Source organism: Lithobates pipiens, unplaced genomic scaffold (assembly GCF_037356315.1).
Source record: "Lithobates pipiens isolate NorthernLeopardFrog02 unplaced genomic scaffold, aLitPip1_a1.2 Scaffold_19, whole genome shotgun sequence".
NCBI classification, from domain to species: domain Eukaryota; kingdom Metazoa; phylum Chordata; class Amphibia; order Anura; family Ranidae; genus Lithobates; species Lithobates pipiens.
Window position 1 is genome coordinate 588,177,290 of NW_027507764.1, and position 20,980 is coordinate 588,198,269.

Here is a 20,980-nt window from a genome sequence, read left to right on the forward strand (position 1 = left end):
ACTGCATAAAAACGGAAAAAAAATGAGACTGTGTACATGGACACATAGGAGAACATTCAATGAGTTCAGGGGCAGTTGAAAAAAAAGTGTCCAACTGCCTCTGAACGCGCGTTTAACCGCGTCTCGTGTGCATGAAGCCTTAGGTGTACTTTGCACATTCAGAATTCTGTTTGCTGAACTGATCACAGTTTGGAATTTTGTTTTTCACCTCCTTGATTTTCTTGTCCCCCAGAAATGGGTATTTAGGGAGATCTCCAACTTCGAGTATCTGATGCAACTGAATACAATTGCCGGGAGGACCTACAACGATCTGTCACAGTACCCAGTGGTGAGTGCCAGACAGTCCCGTCCGGTTTCTTCCTTGACTTTTTTTTTCTTTCTTTCTTTTTAATTTGAACGTAAATGGAGTGATGTAGGAAAACCTACATTTGTATTTCCAGGGGCATTAAGCTGCTCTGCAAATGTAACCCCTTCCATAAGAATTTTAGTTTTCTTTTGTTTTAAGAGTTTTCACAGTCATTAGAGACCCATCCAGTTGCACTGTTTCAGAGGCATAACTAGAACCTTTAGGGCCCCCGGTGCAAGAAGCCATGAAGGGACCCCCCGTCTGGGGCCCTTTACAACCATTGTGGGGTTCTTTATTCCAGCCCCGCAATGCGCCACCTTCCTGCCGTCTTGGGGGAGCCCCCCATAATGGCGGAAATCCAAAGCCCAGTCGCAAGTGCGACCTTTGCAACTGTGGTTGTCTGTCTGTTTGTTTTTTTTTTTGTTTTTTTTGTTTTTACATCGTTTTGAGAACACCCCCCCCCCCCCCCCTGGGGGTTTTGGTGAAATATCAGGGGTCTAAACAGACCCTTGATGTCTCACTTTTGTGAGCGAGGACAGATTCATCAGTCCCTTTCTCTGCAGCCTCAGCTACACAGAATGAACAGGGATAACTCGGTACGGAGCTTCCCATTCATAATCTGAAGCATAGTAATCACAGTTTACTATGCCTCTGCTAAGAATGAGTAAAACAAAACAAAAATCAGTGATTAGTACCAATCTCTGACCCTATTCATTAAGACAAGGAAGGGGGTGCTAAATGACACAAATTCAGTAGTGCTGCAGGGAGGGAGGTGGCCAGGGAAGCACACGGGGGCCCGGGATACAAGGACAGGGTTATGGAGGCGGCGGGAGCGGGATGTGGAGGAGCCGATACCCTCCGTTTCTCTCTTGCAGCTGGTGAATGACTACAAGAGAGAACGGAGGAGAAGCGGGCATTCAGCAAATACATGGAGGGATGGGTTCCTCTACATGCCACTGCCCCCCTATCCAGGCATACAGGGAGGCCGCACAGGCTCCCTAGAGCAGGGTGTCGGGTCGCAATGGTGACCCCCCCCCTGTACGTATGCCCCTGCACTGTTTTTATTCAGCCTGTGTCTGCACTGTAGATAGATGGCCTCAGACCAGGACTGAGAACAATGACGGCAGCAGGAAACTTCCTACACACGCCCTTTCTGCACCACAATTGTCCACCTGGAATCACATGGGTTGGGGCGATGGGCCAGGGCTTAAATATATACATGTGGTGACTTCTTCCAGCAGAATATGATCAGTTTTTTAAATGTATTACATAAGTTAGATGCAGTATAGGCAGTATTTAAATCTGATTTCTGTCCTCTCTTCAGTCTTGCACTGTTGTACCGGCTCCTCTCCTGGAAAGAAATGGTTTACTGTGATTTCACTACACAAAAAGAGGTCCTGATTCCTCTATATAGATCTTTATATCACTAGAGGGGTCACCAGCAGGAGGAAGGGGGTCCTGATTCCTCTATATAGATCTTTATATGACTAGAGGGGTCACCAGCAGGAGGAAGGAGGTCCCGATTCCTCTATATAGATCTTTATATCACTAGAGGGGTCACCAGCAGGAGGAAGGAGGTCCTGATTCCTCTATATAGATCTTTATATCACTAGAGGGGTCACCAGCAGGAGGAAGGAGGTCCTGATTCCTCTATATAGGTCTTTATATAACTAGAGGGGTCACCAGCAGGAGGAAGGAGGTCCTGATTCCTCTATATAGGTCTTTATATCACTAGAGGGGTCACCAGCAGGAGGAAGGAGGTCCTGATTCCTCTATATAGGTCTTTATATCACTAGAGGGGTCACCAGCAGGAGGAAGGAGGTCCTGATTCCTCTATATAGATCTTTATATAACTAGAGGGGTCACCAGCAGGAGGAAGGAGGTCCTGATTCCTCTATATAGGTCTTTATATCACTAGAGGGGTCACCAGCAGGAGGAAGGAGGTCCTGATTCCTCTATATAGATCTTTATATAACTAGAGGGGTCACCAGCAGGAGGAAGGAGGTCCTGATTCCTCTATATAGATCTTTATATCACTAGAGGGGTCACCAGCAGGAGGAAGGAGGTCCTGATTCTTCTATATAGATCTTTATATCACTAGAGGGGTCACCAGCAGGAGGAAGGGGGTCCTGATTCCTCTATATAGATCTTTATATGACTAGAGGGGTCACCAGCAGGAGGAAGGAGGTCCCGATTCCTCTATATAGGTCTTTATATCACTAGAGGGGTCACCAGCAGGAGGAAGGAGGTCCTGATTCCTCTATATAGATCTTTATATCACTAGAGGGGTCACCAGCAGGAGGAAGGAGGTCCTGATTCCTCTATATAGATCTTTATATCACTAGAGGGGTCACCAGCAGGAGGAAGGGGGTCCTGATTCCTCTATATAGTTCTTTATATCACTAGAGGGGTCACCAGCAGGAGGAAGGGGGTCCTGATTCCTCTATATAGATCTTTATATCACTAGAGGGGTCACCAGCAGGAGGAAGGGGGTCCCGATTCCTCTATATAGGTCTTTATATCACTAGAGGGGTCACCAGCAGGAGGAAGGAGGTCCTGATTCCTCTATATAGATCTTTATATCACTAGAGGGGTCACCAGCAGGAGGAAGGAGGTCCTGATTCCTCTATATAGATCTTTATATCACTAGAGGGGTCACCAGCAGGAGGAAGGGGGTCCTGATTCCTCTATATAGTTCTTTATATCACTAGAGGGGTCACCAGCAGGAGGAAGGGGGTCCTGATTCCTCTATATAGATCTTTATATCACTAGAGGGGTCACCAGCAGGAGGAAGGGGGTCCTGATTCCTCTATATAGATCTTTATATCACTAGAGGGGTCACCAGCAGGAGGAAGGGGGTCCTGATTCCTCTATATGGATCTTTATATCACTAGAGGGGTCACCAGCAGGAGGAAGGGGGTCCTGATTCCTCTATATAGATCTTTATATCACTAGAGGGGTCACCAGCAGGAGGAAGGGGGTCCTGATTCCTCTATATAGATCTTTATATCACTAGAGGGGTCACCAGCAGGAGGAAGGAGGTCCTGATTCCTCTATATAGATCTTTATATCACTAGAGGGGTCACCAGCAGGAGGAAGGAGGTCCTGATTCCTCTATATAGATCTTTATATCACTAGAGGGGTCACCAGCAGGAGGAAGGGGGTCCCGATTCCTCTATATAGATCTTTATATCACTAGAGGGGTCACCAGCAGGAGGAAGGGGGTCCTGATTCCTCTATATAGATCTTTATATCACTAGAGGGGTCACCAGCAGGAGGAAGGGGGTCCTGATTCCTCTATATAGATCTTTATATCACTAGAGGGGTCACCAGCAGGAGGAAGGGGGTCCTGATTCCTCTATATGGATCTTTATATCACTAGAGGGGTCACCAGCAGGAGGAAGGGGGTCCTGATTCCTCTATATAGATCTTTATATCACTAGAGGGGTCACCAGCAGGAGGAAGGGGGTCCTGATTCCTCTATATAGATCTTTATATCACTAGAGGGGTCACCAGCAGGAGGAAGGAGGTCCTGATTCCTCTATATAGATCTTTATATCACTAGAGGGGTCACCAGCAGGAGGAAGGAGGTCCTGATTCCTCTATATAGATCTTTATATCACTAGAGGGGTCACCAGCAGGAGGAAGGGGGTCCCGATTCCTCTATATAGATATTTATATCACTAGACTGTTGTTATCACAGTTTTTTGTATCACTTTATATCACTGTTTGTATTTGTTCTTCTTCTAGTTCCCCTGGATTCTGCAGGACTATATGTCAGAAACGTTGGACTTGGATAACCCCGAGGTATTCCGTGACCTCTCCAAGCCCATCGGGGTGGTAAATGAGCGGCACGCCCGACAGGTGAAAGAGAAGTAAGTCTTCAGACCAGCAAATGCTGAAAGCGAGATTCTCCACTTTATTTTAGCAACTGGTGTAGAGAATAGAGGTCCACAGCAGACCTGGAAACACTAAGAGCCTCCAGTAGAAGGGAAACCGCACCTAAAGCACCACTTCACCCAAATCGAGTAATTTTGTTTTGGTATATTCTGTTGTTAACCCGTATAATGCAACCATTTTTCACCATGGTTAGGTGAAATCCTAGATCCCTTGCTTAGTAGTACCCCCAACTCTGTTGATCCCCTGCTCAATATTAACTTTCAGCTCTGCTGATCCCCCACTCAGTAGTAACCCCCCACCTCTGCTGATCCTCCACCCTCTCTGGCCCTCCTCCCCTTATATTGCTCCTCTGCCACTCAGTCCTCTCTCTCTGGTCCCTGCTCGCCTCTGCTATAGCGTTCCCATGTTGCACACCATGTGTGTATCATCTGTTGGTTGCTCCACTCTGGACCCTGCTCACCTTCTTGCTGCTCCATATTGCACACCAGATGTGACATCTGCACCAGACACTACCAGAATATATACACATGAACCGGAAGTGAATTGTGATGACGTCTTTTTGGTTTCCCAGTGCATCCTGGGATATCTTATACCTGCAATACCTCCAAAAACGAGGGCTTATTTGGGGGGTAGGGCTTATATTGCAGCCAACACCGACAATCACACTAGGTCTTATTTTCGGGGAAACGGTAGCTGCTGCCATAACAAATATATCTTGCTTCAAACTTAGGATGTATGTCGGCGTGCGGCGGTCCGGAAGTGGTTAAGGCATGAGCAGATGCCTTGGCCAACCAGACAGCAGTAGTGGTCCATTTGTGGGTGGAATTGAATCTTTGATATTCCATTGAACTATCCTTCGCTGAGTTCTTTTATGAGCATCGGCTGTTGACCAGCTATTATTTTTATTGACCATTAAGGATGAACCGAACACCCCTGGGTAAACAGGCGACCCCGCCCCCCCTTCTGACACCATGTGATGTCAGGGAAAGGCTGGGGTCACCAGTTTACATCATTGAGTGGCCCCGCCCTCAGCTATATAACAGCTGTCACCGAGAAGAAGTATCACTTGGGGGGAGACTCCCATGGAGGCGGAGCTGTTGAAGCTTTTTTTTTTTTTCCGGGTCGTTGGGCGGCATGAGGTGGATTTACATCGTGACACGTTTTTATTTTTGTATCTTAAAAAAGATAGACACTTTTGGACAAATCCTTTATTAAGATTCGTCCCAAAGTGTCTCCTCTTTTTTTTTACTATTTTTCACACTTTTATTTGTGAAATGGTAGGGGTACAATGAACTCGTTGCCAATTCACATAGGGTGGGGGGGGGGGGTGAGATCTGGGGGTCCCCTTGTTAAAGGGGGCTTCCAGATTCTGATAAGCCCCACAACTACTGGGCAAGGGCCGTGGGGGTGAGGCCCTTGTCCCCATTAACATGGTGACAAGATGCTTTGAGGGGGCTACTCCAAAGCGTCCTCCCCATGTTGAGGGCATGTGGCCTGGTACGGTTCAGGAGGGGGAGGAGCCACTCTCTCGTCCCTCTCCTTTTCCTACGGCCTGCCAGGTTGCGTGCTCGGATAAGGTTCTAGTATGGATTTTGGGGGGAACCCTTATGCCATTTTTTTTATTTTTATTTTGCCACAGGGTTCCCCTTTTATTCAGGTCTGGTATGGCTTTTGGGAGGGGGGGGGGTGCTATACGCCATTTTTTACTTTTTAATTTGGCACAGGTTGCCCCTTAATATCCATACCAGACCCAAAGTGCCTGGTAATGGACGGGGGGGGGGGGGATCCATGTCATTTTTTTCTATGAGTTTTATCTATATTGCTGAGACCCGACAATTCATTACAGCCGCGATCAGTTTTAAATGACAATTTTTCCTTTAGAAATGTCATTTTGCTGTGGTATTGTTCTAAACACGGGAAAATACGCCACTTTACAGGCATACTATAGACACCCCCCAGGCATGATATTTAAGGAATATTTCATTTTTATTGTTTCACTTTAAGCATCATTAAAATCGCATCTCCCCAAAAAACTGCAGTTTTTTTTTTTTTTTTGCATTGATCCATGTCCCCTGGGGCAGGACCCGGGTCCCCAAACACTTTTTAAGACAATAACTTGCATATAAGCCTTTAAAATGAGCACTTTTGGTTTTTCGTGTTAGTGTCCCATAGACTTTAACGGGGTTCCGTGACTTTCGAATTTGCCGCGAACACCCCATAATGTTCGTTGTTCACCGAACCTTCGAACAACCAAAGTTGGTCCGAACCGTTCGCCCATCCCTATTGACCATTATCAATATTATTTTTATTGACCATCGGGTACCTCATTGAACTATCCAACGCTGTGTTCTTTTATGTGCCTTTTGTTTTTTTCCGGAAGAAGAGAGGGAGTTATTATCTATTTCTTTTGGCAGGTATGAGAGTTTTGAGGACCCCACTGGTACGGTTGACAAGTTCCATTACGGGACCCACTACTCAAACGCGGCGGGGGTGATGCATTATATGATTCGGATGGAGCCGTTCACCACCCTGCACATCCAGCTGCAGAGCGGACGGTGAGTGGAGGGCGGGGCATCTAATTGGGAACGCAGTGGGTACTTATCAATCTGTCACATGTACTAATCTATCTTTTTTTATAGGTTTGATTGTTCGGACCGTCAGTTCCACTCCATCCGCGCCGCCTGGCAAGCCCGCATGGAGAACCCTGTGGATGTGAAGGAGTTGATCCCAGAGTTCTTCTATTTCCCCGAATTCCTGGAGAATGCCAATGGTAGGAGAACGCGGCTACTAAGGGAGACTCTGGGAGACTAGCCATGGAAGATCCAAATGGTTTTAAAGTGGTTGTAAACCCTTACAAACCACTTTGACCTACAGGTAAGCCTAGATTAAGGCTTGCCTGTAGGGCCAAGAAATATCTCCTAAACCAGGGGTTGACAAATTTGCTTTGCATTTAGGAGCCAGTTTAAAAAGTTAGGAGCCAGTTTTTTTTTCAGCTCCCGGGGTAAGGCCACTCATTTTCACCCCCTATCCCTAACTCACAATGGAGCACCCAGTCAATAACTCCATTGAAACGCTGTTACATCAGGGGTATGGGCTGACCAGAAAGAGTAAGGCTGGCAACAGATGGAACTGGCTGGCACTGGCAGGTGGCACTGGTTGCCACTGGAAGGCACGTGGAACTGCCAGATGGCACCGACAGGTGACACTGGTTTGGAACTGGCAGGTGACACTGGTTTGGAACTGGCAGGTGACACTGGTTTGGAACTGGCAGGTGACACTGGTTTGGAACTGGCAGGTGACACTGGTTTGGAACTGGCAGGTGACACTGGTTTGGAACTGGCAAGTGGCACTATTGGCACTGGCAGGTGGCTCTGGTTGGTGATGGCAGGTGGCTCTGGTTGGTGATGGCAGGTGGCTCTGGTTGGTGATGGCAGGTGGCCCTGGTTGGCGATGGCAGGTGGCCCTGGTTGGCGATGGCACTAGTTGTCACTGGCAGATGGCACTGATTGGCGGTGGCACTGGTTGGTGTTGGCAGGTGGCACTGATTGGCGGTGGCACTGATTGGCGGTGGCACTGATTGGCGGTGGCAGGTGGCACTGGTTGGTGGTGGCATTGGTAGGTGGTGGCAGGTGGCACTGGTAGGTGGTACTGGTTGGCGGTGGCACTGATTGGTGGTGGCAGGTGGCACTGACTGGCGGTGGCACTCGGCACTGACAGGTGGCACTGGTAGGTGGCACTGATTGGCACTGGCACTGGGTGGTGGCAGGTGGCACTGGGTGGTGGTTGCAGGTGGTATTGATTGGCGGTGGCACTGGTTGGCACTAGCAGGTGGCACTGATTTGTGGTGGCAGATGGCACTGGTTGCTGCTGGCAGGTGGCACTGATTTGTGGCACTGGCACTGATTGGCGGTGTCAGGTGGCACTGATTGGTGGTGGCACTGGTTGGTGGCAGGTGGCACTGGTTGGTGGTGGCAGGTGGTATTGATTGGCGGTGGCGCTGGCAGGTGGCACAGGTTGGTTGCAGGTGGTATTGATTGGAGGTGGCACTGGTTGGCACTGATTGGTGGCACTGATTGGCACTGGCAGGTTTCACACGGAGCACTCTGTTACTGAAATGTAAGAGGAGCTGGCGGGACCCTGCCGGGGTGTGAAACTGACAAGTAACAGAGAGGTGGATATGTCAGATTTCAGCCTGATGTCGGGGTGGGCGGGACCCGGCCGGGGTGGGCGGGACTCAGCAGCTATCAAACACCAGCCAACGATTGGGCTGCTTAAGAAAAGGGGCGGGCCACATACACGTAGCGGCCCGCCCAGATCCCATTGGCTGGTGTTTGATAGCTTGCTTGGTCCCGCCCCCACCCCGGCCGGGTCCCGCCCACCCCGACATCAGGCTGACAGATCCTCCTCTCTCCATTGCGTGTCAGTTTTACACACAGCGCGGTGCTACAGAGTGTGAAGGAGGGAGGAGGACGGCAGTCAGTGTTAATGCTGCTGCATGTCTGGGGCATCGATAGTGAGTGGGCTGGTGGCAGCTTAGGTGCCAGGTCGCGATTTCTGGTCGCATTGGCGACCTGGCGCCTGGGGTTTGTCGAGCCCTGTCCTAAACCTATACGGTTTAGGAGATATTTACAAAAAGAAAGCCACCGCTGTCTACGACGCATGCGCCGTAGACAGCGGCGCGCAGGCGCGTGCGGCTTCTGCCTAGTGCCTCTTCAGTCAAGTTGGGATGGGGGGGTGGGCATGTCGGCCAGTCTGACTAATCCCCATGCAGCAGGATTCAAATTGGGAGAAAGCAGGGTCTGCTTTTCCCAAAGCCAATTTAGTTGAGGGGCAGTGCTGAAGTTTTAATAAGGGATAATGCTGATAGGAGGAGAAGAGGGGTTGGGGGTGGGAAAGAGATCTGTAAGTGAAAGTGAAACTGTAGCACAGAAAAAAAAAAGGCTCCTGTCCTGTGCGGCAGAGCTGTTTAAACCTCAGAACTGTGGTAGGCCCCCTTTTGCTGGCAAGGAGGATAAAATGTTGGGGCATACGGTCCTGTGTATGGGGTTGGTGTAGGTGTATATTCATGTCTATGGAGTTATCTCACCCGGATTGTCTCTATTTCCAGGTTTTGATCTGGGCCACCTGCAGATGTCCAACGGGAAGGTGGATGACGTGGTTCTACCGCGATGGGCTTCATCCAGGGAAGATTTGATCTACAAGCACCGGAAGGCCTTGGTGGGTTCACCGTGGTGACTCTGGGTAAATACGTCCTATCTAGCGATGAGCACCGATAACCTTTGTTTTGTCTCCGCCAGGAATCGGAGTATGTGTCGGCCCATCTCCACGAGTGGATAGACCTGATTTTCGGCTACAAGCAGAGGGGTGAAGCCGCTGTGGAGGCCCTGAATGTATTTTATTATTGCACTTACGAAGGTGAGACGTGTGGCGGTGGAATTTGTTTTCATCTTTAATCTAGAGATAACGGAAATGGGCAGGGGCAGGTTCGCTTTAACCGTCTGGGGCAGTTTTTAAACTTTTATTTTTTATTTTATTTTTTTCGAACAAGCCTTACTTGTGATGGCTTTGGGCAGAGACAGGTACTCTTTATGGAGACATCAGGGAATCTGTTAGACCCGCCAATGTCTCCCCTGCCTTCCTAAGCAAATAACCAAGTATAGATCGTGTTTGGTTAGCTGCTACTCTGACTGTAACAGCCAGAAAGTGACAGCTTTGAAACTGTAACGGGATCGCTCTTCACAAAGGAGATGGAGGAATGGTTGTTCCTCCATCTCCTCTGTGGTTAGCCGTACCAGCTGCTCACTGAAGTCCCTCTGATGTATGAAGCTCGGTTCTCCTCCTATGCTCTCTGTGTCATACCTCATTGAGGGGTCACATGTTCAACTACAAATGACTGACGTGCTGGACAGTGTCTTTAAAGTCTATGGATCCATCTGAGGTTTCAATCGGAGACAACTTGCCTGATGAGGAGATGCTTCTGAGTTGATCTAAAACTGATACTTTAATTTCTTTGGTGGATGCTGGAGAGTTAAACCCCCCTCGGTGCCCTGTGTTCCCGGGGTCTGCAGTGCCTCCTATAAGGGGCTTTCACCATCCCTGTTGGGTTTTCACTGGTTTTATTATGTGGATTGTAAATGGAGGAATGTGAACAAGCCAAGGTGGGGACACCCAACACTTCAAGGTGGTGGTGGGGAACAAACAGAAACCATGAGTAGATCCAAATTCCTTGATGGGTGAGTGTCAATCTGGCAGTGTTGGGGGTTCCTAGGCAGGTTCCCTAGGTAATGCCCATATGTAATGCTGAGCCTCCAAGATTAAAACTGAAATCCAATGAATGTCAGGCTGGGGAGGAAGGGGCCAGATGACAGATTGTTCAGAAAGGATTCTGACTGTACTGTCTAAGAACAGGCAGTTGTGTAAATCATACCATAAAGCAGCCAGTATGAATATGACTATACTCGTTTGTCTGGCTTTGCGTGTCTGACCGGTTATCTCCTCTGTTCAGGTGTGGTGGATCTGGATGCCATTGCGGATGAGACGGAGAGGAAAGCGCTGGAGGGAATTATCAGCAATTTTGGTCAGACTCCGTGCCAGCTTCTCAAGGTATGTCCAAGGACTAAACCAACATTTGTAACACTAAAACCCCTGGTAATATAAAAAAAATCTACGCAGAACATAAAAAAAAGACTCCACCCAACATAGGGGGGACTTTACACTTGGCACAAAGAGAGCTCTACGCACGCCCGCGGCGCGGTTGGAGCTCTACGCGCGCCCGCGGCGCGGTTGGAGCTCTACGCGCGCCCGCGGCGCGGTTGGAGCTCTACGCGCGCCCGCGGCGCGGACGGATGCTCTACGCACGCCCGCGGACGGATGCTCTACGCACGCCCGCGGCGTGGACAGGGGTGGGGGCCTACACGCCTACGCCATGGAGGAGAGCCTTGTGCACCTGCAGCATGGGGCAGGGCCCAGATCTCCTTTAACGGTACCAGTGCTCCTGGGCTATGTGACACAAAATGACCAAACTTCAGGGTTCTCTAGGGCACATCTAGGGGTACCTCCCCTCCGAGCTTGGCCCTGGTACCGGAACTTTTCGGTTACCGGAAAACCGCACTTTGAACCGGTGTAGCTTGGCCCGGGTTAACCGTGGAAAGCTCTAGGGGTCATTTCAGACAGCCCCAACGCTTTCCAGCAAAATAAGACCCCCCCCCCCCCGTGGGACCGGTATTCGGTACCCCGGTAAAAACATGCACACTGATCTCCGGCGCCATGGGTCTTAAAAATATACCGACACCGGAAGGATGGAGGGCTAATGTCGAGGGACTCGACTCCCAAGTTTGGGGTCCAGGGGACCTATGGCCGGCCGGTACCGCCCCTAACCGCTCCCCTTACCCGAACAAATTAGGGCTTAACATTGGAGTCTATGGGAAAACTTGGCCAGCTTGGGACGGGATGGGATGGTTCTCCGGCCTTTGGGTCTAGGGCCATCAAACTCGGCACACTTGTAGGGGAGACTGTTGGGTACGTGTGGTAGAAATATGGGGCCCGGGGAACCGATGGCCAGCCTGTACCGACTCCAAATGCGGTTCACCCTAGGACACCGATTTAACATTGCTGCCTATGGGGAAACTTGGCCAGCTTGGGATGGGATGGTTCTCCGGCCTTTGGGTCTAGGGCCACCAAACTATGCACACTTGTAGGGGAGACGCTTGGGTATATGTGGTAGAAATTAGGGGCCCATGGAATTGACGGCCGGCGGGTACCGTCTCCCCAAATTGGTACACCTAGGACACAGATTTAACATTGCCGCTTATGGGGAAACGTGGCCATGTTATGGCGAGTAACGGTTCTTGGTCAATAACGCCATAAATGTGCTACGGACTCCAAACTTGCACCCACTCTTTCTGAATAGCACAGCTACCCCTGATAAAAATCTGGCGTTTCTGGAACCTTCTACCGGGGAGTTACCGGGAGCACCGGTGCTCCCAGGCCACGTGTCGCAAAATTACCAAATTTCAGAGTTCTGAAGGGGACATCTAGCGGGACAATAGGTAGAAACTGAATTAATTCTCAGCAGTTTTGTGATCTGTATCTGCAATGTTCATTTTCTATTAATTTTTCCTTAATGTAAATTGAATTATGATTGGTTTAGGTTGCTGGATGTCAATTTATTTTCCCTGACACTTCTTTTTTTTTCTCTGTCCTGCCAGGAGCCGCACCCAGCACGTCTTTCTGCGGCGAGTGCAGCTCGGCGCCTGTCCCGGATGGACACTTATTCTCCCAATCTGTTTGAGAAATTATCGGAGCTGAAAACGTTCTTTGTGGAGGTGAGGAGAATCTGCGATTTATTGATCTGTTTTCTCCCTCTGCTGAGCGCTGTCCGCTCTCTGCTATTCGAAACGCTGTGTGGGAAAGACGCGTTCCATACACCCGCACGACGTTCGAAGCTTCACCGCCTTTGTATTCTGCTGAAGGTACCGATACATTGTTAATGGCACCCCAAATGCAGATCACAAGCGGTGCATTTGCGGGAAACCAGATCGCACAGTACTGCATGGGATTTGCTGCATTGTTTTTCAAAAGTGGCGCATGCACTACTTTTTGTGCGATCCGCATCCAATTCGAATGAATGGGCAGCAAAATTGCACCGCAGGGGAATTCACATCAACGTGGAGCTCATTCCTGTGCGATTCCTGTGCGATTCTGGTGTGATAGGTGAAGTAAAGTTGAAGTTTAATCCTCTGTTATTCTTTCTTGTCTGGTCCCCCCTCCCCCTTCATCCACATACTAATGACATTTTCTTGTGTTAATAATAATAAATGTGTCGGTCTTGCAGGGAATGATGGAAGAGGTCCCCCTTGTCCTGATGGTGGTCCCCAAAAATCAGGCTCATTCCTTCATGACTCAGGGCTCTCCGGACGTTCTGGTGAGTTATTGGACATCAGCGCCTCTTATTCGGTGAAAGGTTTGGATATGGATTGTTTTAATGCAGCTCCATCTGTGGTCCTCGTACACCAGAGAGCCACGTAGTTGGTTGTCATTGTGGTTGGTAATGGTTGCCTTGTATCCAATAGGTCACGGTTAGTGCCAACGGACTTCTGGGGACTCATGGGTGGTTGCCCTATGACAGGAACTTCTCCAATTACTTCAGCTTCACCAAGGACCCCACTGTCTCCAACGTCAAGTGAGTGTTCCTCCCGTCCTCTGCGAGTGTTCCTCCCGTCCTCTGCGAGTGTTCCTCCCGTCCCCTGCGAGTGTTCCTCCCGTCCCCTGCGAGTGTTCCTCCCGTCCCCTGCGAGTGTTCCTCCCGTCCCCTGCGAGTGTTCCTCCCGTCCCCTGCGAGTGTTCCTCCCGTCCCCTGCGAGTGTTCCTCCCGTCCCCTGCGAGTGTTCCTCCCGTCCCCTGCGAGTGTTCCTCCCGTCCCCTGCGAGTGTTCCTCCCGTCCCGTCCTCTGCGAGTGTTCCTCCCGTCCCGTCCTCTGCGAGTGTTCCTCCCGTCCCGTCCTCTGCGAGTGTTCCTCCCGTCCCGTCCTCTGCGAGTGTTCCTCCCGTCCCGTCCTCTGCGAGTGTTCCTCCCGTCCCGTCCTCTGCGAGTGTTCCTCCCGTCCCGTCCTCTGCGAGTGTTCCTCCCGTCCCGTCCTCTGCGAGTGTTCCTCCCGTCCCGTCCTCTGCGAGTGTTCCTCCCGTCCCGTCCTCTGCGAGTGTTCCTCCCGTCCCGTCCTCTGCGAGTGTTCCTCCCGTCCCGTCCTCTGCGAGTGTTCCTCCCGTCCCGTCCTCTGCGAGTGTTCCTCCCGTCCCGTCCTCTGCGAGTGTTCCTCCCGTCCCGTCCTCTGCGAGTGTTCCTCCCGTCCCGTCCTCTGCGAGTGTTCCTCCCGTCCCGTCCTCTGCGAGTGTTCCTCCCGTCCCGTCCTCTGCGAGTGTTCCCCCCCCCTCCCGTCCTCCTGAGTGTTCCCCCACCCCCCCGCCGTCCTCCTGAGTGTTCCCCCACCCCCCCGCCGTCCTCCTGAGTGTTCCCCCACCCCCCCGCCGTCCTCCTGAGTGTTCCCCCACCCCCCCCGCCGTCCTCCTGAGTGTTCCCCCGCCGTCCTCCTGAGTGTTCCCCCGCCGTCCTCCTGAGTGTTCCCCCGCCGTCCTCCTGAGTGTTCCCCCGCCGTCCTCCTGAGTGTTCCCCCGCCGTCCTCCTGAGTGTTCCCCCGCCGTCCTCCTGAGTGTTCCCCCGCCGTCCTCCTGAGTGTTCCCCCGCCGTCCTCCTGAGTGTTCCCCCGCCGTCCTCCTGAGTGTTCCCCCGCCGTCCTCCTGAGTGTTCCCCCGCCGTCCTCCTGAGTGTTCCCCCGCCGTCCTCCTGAGTGTTCCCCCGCCGTCCTCCTGAGTGTTCCCCCACCCCCCCGCCGTCCTCCTGAGTGTTCCCCCCCCCCCCGTCGTCCTCCTGAGTGTTCCCCCACCCCCCCGCCGTCCTCCTGAGTGTTCCCCCCCCCGCCGTCCTCCTGAGTGTTCCCCCACCCCCCCCCGCCGTCCTCCTGAGTGTTCCCCCACCCCCCCCGCCGTCCTCCTGAGTGTTCCCCCACCCCCCCCGCCGTCCTCCTGAGTGTTCCCCCACCCCCCCCCGCCGTCCTCCTGAGTGTTCCCCCACCCCCCCGCCGTCCTCCTGAGTGTTCCCCCACCCCCCCCGCCGTCCTCCTGAGTGTTCCCCCACCCCCCCCGCCGTCCTCCTGAGTGTTCCCCCACCCCCCCCGCCGTCCTCCTGAGTGTTCCCCCACCCCCCCCGCCGTCCTCCTGAGTGTTCCCCCACCCCCCCCGCCGTCCTCCTGAGTGTTCCCCCACCCCCCCGTCCTCCTGAGTGTTCCCCCACCCCCCCGTCCTCCTGAGTGTTCCCCCACCCCCCCGTCCTCCTGAGTGTTCCCCCACCCCCCCGTCCTCCTGAGTGTTCCCCCACCCCCCCGTCCTCCTGAGTGTTTCTCCCCCCCCCCCCGTCCTCCTGAGTGTTCCCCCCCCCCCCGTCCTCCTGAGTGTTCCCCCCCCCGCCGTCCTCCTGAGTGTTCCCCCCCCCCCCCCCCGCCGTCCTCCTGAGTGTTCCCCCCCCCCCACCGTCCTCCTGAGTGTTCCCCCACCCCCCCCCGCCGTCCTCCTGAGTGTTCCCCCACCCCCCCGCCGTCCTCCTGAGTGTTCCCCCACACCCCCGCCGTCCTCCTGAGTGTTCCCCCACACCCCCGCCGTCCTCCTGAGTGTTCCCCCCCGTTCTCATTGACTGTCCTCCCCTCCTTTGAGTGCTCTCCTCTCCAGGCGTCCCCTCTAAATCTGGGACATTGACTAAACATCTGTGATTCGTTTTGGTATGAGTCTAAATTCGGACAAAATTTTAGTTATTCGTAGATTTGAATGTATCCGAACTTCTGAAACTGATTTCAAGAAATCCAAAATAAATGATGAAACGAATTATTCGAATTTGAAAATAAATTTGAATTGGAAACATATTGCAATAAATACTAGGGTTGCTCCAATACCGCTATCGGTGACGATACTAAGCAGTATCGGTACTTGTGCAAATGCTCCTAAAACTGATATTTTCAGACTTTCAATTCTTTCAACTGTCAGCGGGATTCCCTCACTGACAGCTGAAATGTAAATGAAAAAAATGATGGCAATTACTGGTTGTTAAGGAGGAGGTCTGCCATGTCCTTAACAACCGAAGACTCATTCAGCTATCAGTGGGGTTCCCCTGTTGACAGTTGAAGTGTAAATGAAGTCAATTGGAGCTGTCAAAAAAAAAAGCAGCCATGATGTTTATCAACAACATTGCATAGCTGCTGAAACAGAAAGATGAAAAGAAACATTGTTTGCTTTTGTATCGTTCTGTTTATTCATCTACAGATCAAAGGAGGATGAACTTCCATCTGCAGATGAAGTCAGTTTAAAGCAGCCTGTCAAGTAAAAGAAATGTATATAAATGGTCCTCTGTTTAACCCCTTATTAACCCTTAATTTACTCTAATCGGCCTTAATTAACTCTTCTCCATTTAATAATTTTTGCCCTGCTGATTTTTATTTTATTTTTTCACTTCTATTTTAGAAACGAATAATCTTTTTTTTTTTTTTTTTTTTTTTTTTTTTTTGCTTTGTTCATAAAATATTTTAACATCTTTAACATAGATTTACGCGTTTCACATTGAAAAACGCAACATAAAAAAAAAAAAAAAAACATTTATTTAATTTGTAAATAACTTTCAAAGCTTTGTACCATTGCTGACAGCTGAAGCGTAAACAGAACAGTTGCAGTCAGTATCGGTAATTGGTATCGGCGAGTACTAAATAAAGAAAAGAAAAAAAAAAAAGTATCGGTACTTGTATGGTTTTGGTGCATCCCTAATAAATACAGGAAGGTATTACGGTAAAATAAGATGATGATTCACACTTAAGCTGCTTGAATAGAAAAGAATATAATGGAATAAAACAGAATAGAATAAAACATAATAGAATATTGGTTGAACTGGATGGACTTGAGTCCGTTTTTTCAACCAGACTAACTATGTAACAGACTATTTGATAAAGATTAGAATTGAATGGAATGGGATAAAAAAAGGAATAGAATAAAACAGAAATTAATAGAATAGAGAATAGAAAAAAAAATACAAAAGAATAGAATTGAACAAATTCAAATTTCGGAAGACTGCTGTATTAGTTCTATTCTGTTCTATTATTTCTATACTTTTTTTTTTTTTTCCTTTATTTTCTATTCTATTTTATTTTCTGTTTTTATTTTCTATTGTGTTCTATTTTTTTTGTTCCCTTTTTCTATTCTATTTTATCATTTTATTCTCTGTTTTTATTTTCTATTGTGTTCTATTTTTTTTGTTCCCTTTTTCTATTCTATTTTATTATTTTATGTTTTTATTTTCTATTGTGTTCTATTTTTTTTGTTCCCTTTTTCTATTCTATTTTATTATTTAATGTTTTTATTTTCTATTGTGTTCTATTTTTTTTTTTGTTCCCTTTTTCTATTCTATTTTATTTTAATTTCTGTTTTTATTTTCTATTGTGTTCTATTTTTTTTTGTTCCCTTTTTCTATTCTATTATTTTATGTTTTTATTTTCTATTGTGTTCTATTTTTTTTGTTCCCTTTTTCTATTCTATTTTATTATTTTCTGTTTTTATTTTCTATTGTGTTCTATTTTTTTTTTTTTCTATTATGTTTTATTCTATTCCATTCTTTACCATTCTGTTCTATGAAGCAGCCAAAGTAGGAATCGTCCTCCTTATTTCACTTTTATACCTTGCTGTATTTATTTGCAATATGTTTCCATTTTCGAATTCAAGTTCATGTCGAATCGATTTGAAAATAACAAATATACAAAACGAATCTGAATATATAAAACGAATTCCGAAATACGAAATTGTTTGAACATAATGAATGTGATGAAACAAAATTTTTAACGAATTAATCCGAAGCGAAACCAAACAGGTTTTTGTCTCATGCACATCTTTATCATTGACCAATTTAAACTTTTTGTTTTATTATAATTGATATTTATGATCCTTTTTTTAATTTATTTTTTATTTTTTTATTTTATTTTTTTTTAGACAAATTATGTGACCAGTTTTTTGGTCATGTGACCAGAATCCAGTAAAAAGCCATCAAAATCGGTTTTGGAGATTAGAGCCAAAATCTTACATTGATACTCTATTGTTTTTATCATTGTGAGAATTAATTGACCATTTTTCAATTGCAGTGATGCAATTTCATGGTTGGAGCTCCTCCCATTCTGTTAGCTCCTCCTTTGGGTAAAGATGTGTTTTTTTCTTTTTTTTTTTTTTTTTTCTACTCTAAAGTTGAATAAAAAAAAATATAAGCCCTTGGAAATAAAGTAAGTTGCACCACATTCATGTATGTAATGGTGGTGTCCACTGTTGGTGGGGGGTATCTTCACCATTTGATAAATGAGGTTGGATCTCTTCCAGGACACAACGCTTCCTCCTTGGACCCTTTGCCCTGGGGGCCGAACTTTCTTCCATGACTCTGGTCGTCTCTCATGATGCCAAACTACTGTTCAGTGGAGGACACTGGGACAACAGCCTCCGCGTCACGTCCCTGAGCAAAGGGAAAGTCATCGGCCACATCACCCGACACATTGGTAATTTGGTGGACCATGAAGACCATATGGAGAGAAATTGATAAGATGTGTAGAAGTATTTTCCAATGACTTTATTGGCAGGTCACTTTTTAGTGTCAGCTGAAGAGCAATCAATTTTAAGTGTATCCCGAGCCAAATGTTTTGGGACAGAGCAGGGGAAGGGTTGGATCTCCTGTCTCTGTCTTGGCCATGTTGTCAGAAGGACTAAAAGTGATGGAGAATCCAAAATGTTACAGTCGTCGCCAGAAGAGGAATTGAGGGGCAGGGCCGCCTTAATAGCATCATGGCCCCTGGGCAAAGTAATGCACTGGGGCCCCTGCCTGCCCAAGTTTACTCACTTGTGGCCCCGGACAGCCTTCCCTCCCCACCTCCATCAATGAGCCTTCTCTCCCACCTCCATCAATGAGCCTTCCCTCCCCACCTCCATCAATGAGCCTTCCCTCCCCCCACCTCCATCAATGAGCCTTCCCTCCCCCCACCTCCATCATTGAGCCTTCCCTCCCCCCACCTCCATCAATGAGCCTTCCCTCCCCCCACCTCCATCAATGAGCCTTCCCTCCCCCCACCTCCATCAATGAGCCTTCCCTCCCCCCACCTCCATCAATGAGGCCTTCCTTCCCCCCGCCTCCATCAATGAGGCCTTCCCTCCCCCCGCCTCCATCAATGAGGCCTTCCCTCCCCCCGCCTCCATCAATGAGGCCTTCCCTCCCCCCGCCTCCATCAATGAGGCCTTCCCTCCCCCCGCCTCCATCAATGAGGCCTTCCCTCCCCCCGCCTCCATCAATGAGGCCTTCCCTCCCCCCGCCTCCATCAATGAGGCCTTCCCTCCCCCCGCCTCCATCAATGAGGCCTTCCCTCCCCCCGCCTCCATCAATGAGGCCTTCCCTCCCCCCGCCTCCATCAATGAGGCCTTCCCTCCCCCCGCCTCCATCAATGAGGCCTTCCCTCCCCCCGCCTCCATCAATGAGGCCTTCCCTACCCCCGCCTCCATCAATGAGGCCTTCCCTACCCCCGCCTCCATCAATGAGGCCTTCCCTACCCCCGCCTCCATCAATGAGGCCTTCCCTCCCCCCGCCTCCATCAATGAGGCCTTCCCTCCCCCCGCCTCCATCAATGAGGCCTTCCCTCCCCCCGCCTCCATCAATGAGGCCTTCCCTCCCCCCGCCTCCATCAATGAGGCCTTCCCTCCCCCCGCCTCCATCAATGAGGCCTTCCCTCCCCCCGCCTCCATCAATGAGGCCTTCCCTCCCCCCGCCTCCATCAATGAGGCCTTCCCTCCCCCCGCCTCCATCAATGAGGCCTTCCCTCCCCCCGCCTCCATCAATGAGGCCTTCCCTTCCCCCCGCCTTCATCAATGAGGCCTTCCCTTCCCCAGCCCCCATCAATGAGGCCTTTCCTTCCCCCACCCCCATCAATGAGGCCTTCCCTGCCCCTACCCCCATCAATGAGGCCTTCCCTGCCCCCACCTCCATAAGTGAGCCCCCCTTCCCCACCCCCATCAATGAGCCCCCACCTCCATCGGTGAGCCCCCCCACCCCCATTGATAAGCCTTTCCTCCCCACCTCCATCAATGAGCTGCCTGCCAGAGCCTGCTGTAGTAAGTGTGTGTGTGGGGGGGGGGGGGGGGGTAATGTATAATATAGATATGGCCTCAAGCAGAGCAGCACAGGGATGCTTCTGTCACAGATTTTATTGTTTTGGCAGGCTGTCACTGGGCTAAGTCTACAATCAGAATGACCGCTCCACCCCCCCCCCCCCCTAACATTCTCCGCTTGCAGGTTCCAGTGCTCTTCCAGTGCTTTGCATGAGTTAACGAAGAACCCCCAAGGTGGAGAATTTTACTACTGCTGCTGCTTGTGTGGGCAGGATGTGTACTTCTCCGATCCCCGCCGGCCCGCCTCACGTATTCATCCCATGTAACCAGCACAGTACACATCCCGCTCACTTAAGCAGCAGTAGTAAGATGCTCCATCTCAGGGGTTCTTCCTTTAACCCCTGCAAAGCCCCTTAAATACCAGGAGGAAGATGTCATTCCGATTGTAGATTTAGCTCCGATTGTCCCTGCAGCCCAGATTACTGAGACGCTGCCCAAGACACGGCCATCCCGGGACAGCTTAGTAAAAAGCGTGACTGTCCCGGTAGATCCGGGACAGTTGGCAAGTATGATATAATGCAAGATTATCACGGGGGTGCTGGGCAGTGCCCAGGGGTGGCCATGCATTAAGACAGCCCTGGTGAGTGAAATCTTTCAATAGGGACCCCTGTTTTGGTTACAAAAAATGATTCCCCTCAGTTTGGAAGGAATTCTTCTCACTACTTATTGTGTCCCAAGGAAAGGAAGTGAAGGAAAATCTCCTCAGTACTACACAGCTAGAAGGAAGCCGCAATATATTGCATCATTTTCATAGGTTTAGATACTGTGTAATGGTCATTTCCATGTTCATGACTCAGATTTTTGTATTAGATGTGGTGACATGTCTGGCGCTGGACTTGTGCGGTATGTACCTCATTTCCGGCTCGCGGGACACCACGTGCATGGTGTGGGAGGTTCTTCAGCAGGTGAGGCTCAGGATAAGGTCCCTGTTCCATCACACATGTAATGTACAGATTGC

The 20,980-nt window shown here is 49.8% G+C and overlaps 1 protein-coding gene across 1 annotated transcript in view; it reads left to right on the plus strand.

The window, feature by feature from the left end:
- NBEAL2 (neurobeachin like 2) overlaps positions 1-20,980 on the plus strand; it is a gene marked incomplete at its 5' end in the record, with an annotated part of 127,811 nt that overhangs the window by 91,838 nt on the left and 14,993 nt on the right. Inside the window, 12 exon segments of the mRNA XM_077493540.1 lie at positions 233-328; positions 4,097-4,221; positions 6,661-6,801; positions 6,886-7,016; positions 9,354-9,463; positions 9,544-9,661; positions 10,752-10,849; positions 12,454-12,570; positions 13,080-13,169; positions 13,318-13,427; positions 18,196-18,368; positions 20,833-20,927. Of these exon segments, the coding sequence (XP_077349666.1) occupies positions 233-328; positions 4,097-4,221; positions 6,661-6,801; positions 6,886-7,016; positions 9,354-9,463; positions 9,544-9,661; positions 10,752-10,849; positions 12,454-12,570; positions 13,080-13,169; positions 13,318-13,427; positions 18,196-18,368; positions 20,833-20,927 (1,404 nt within the window).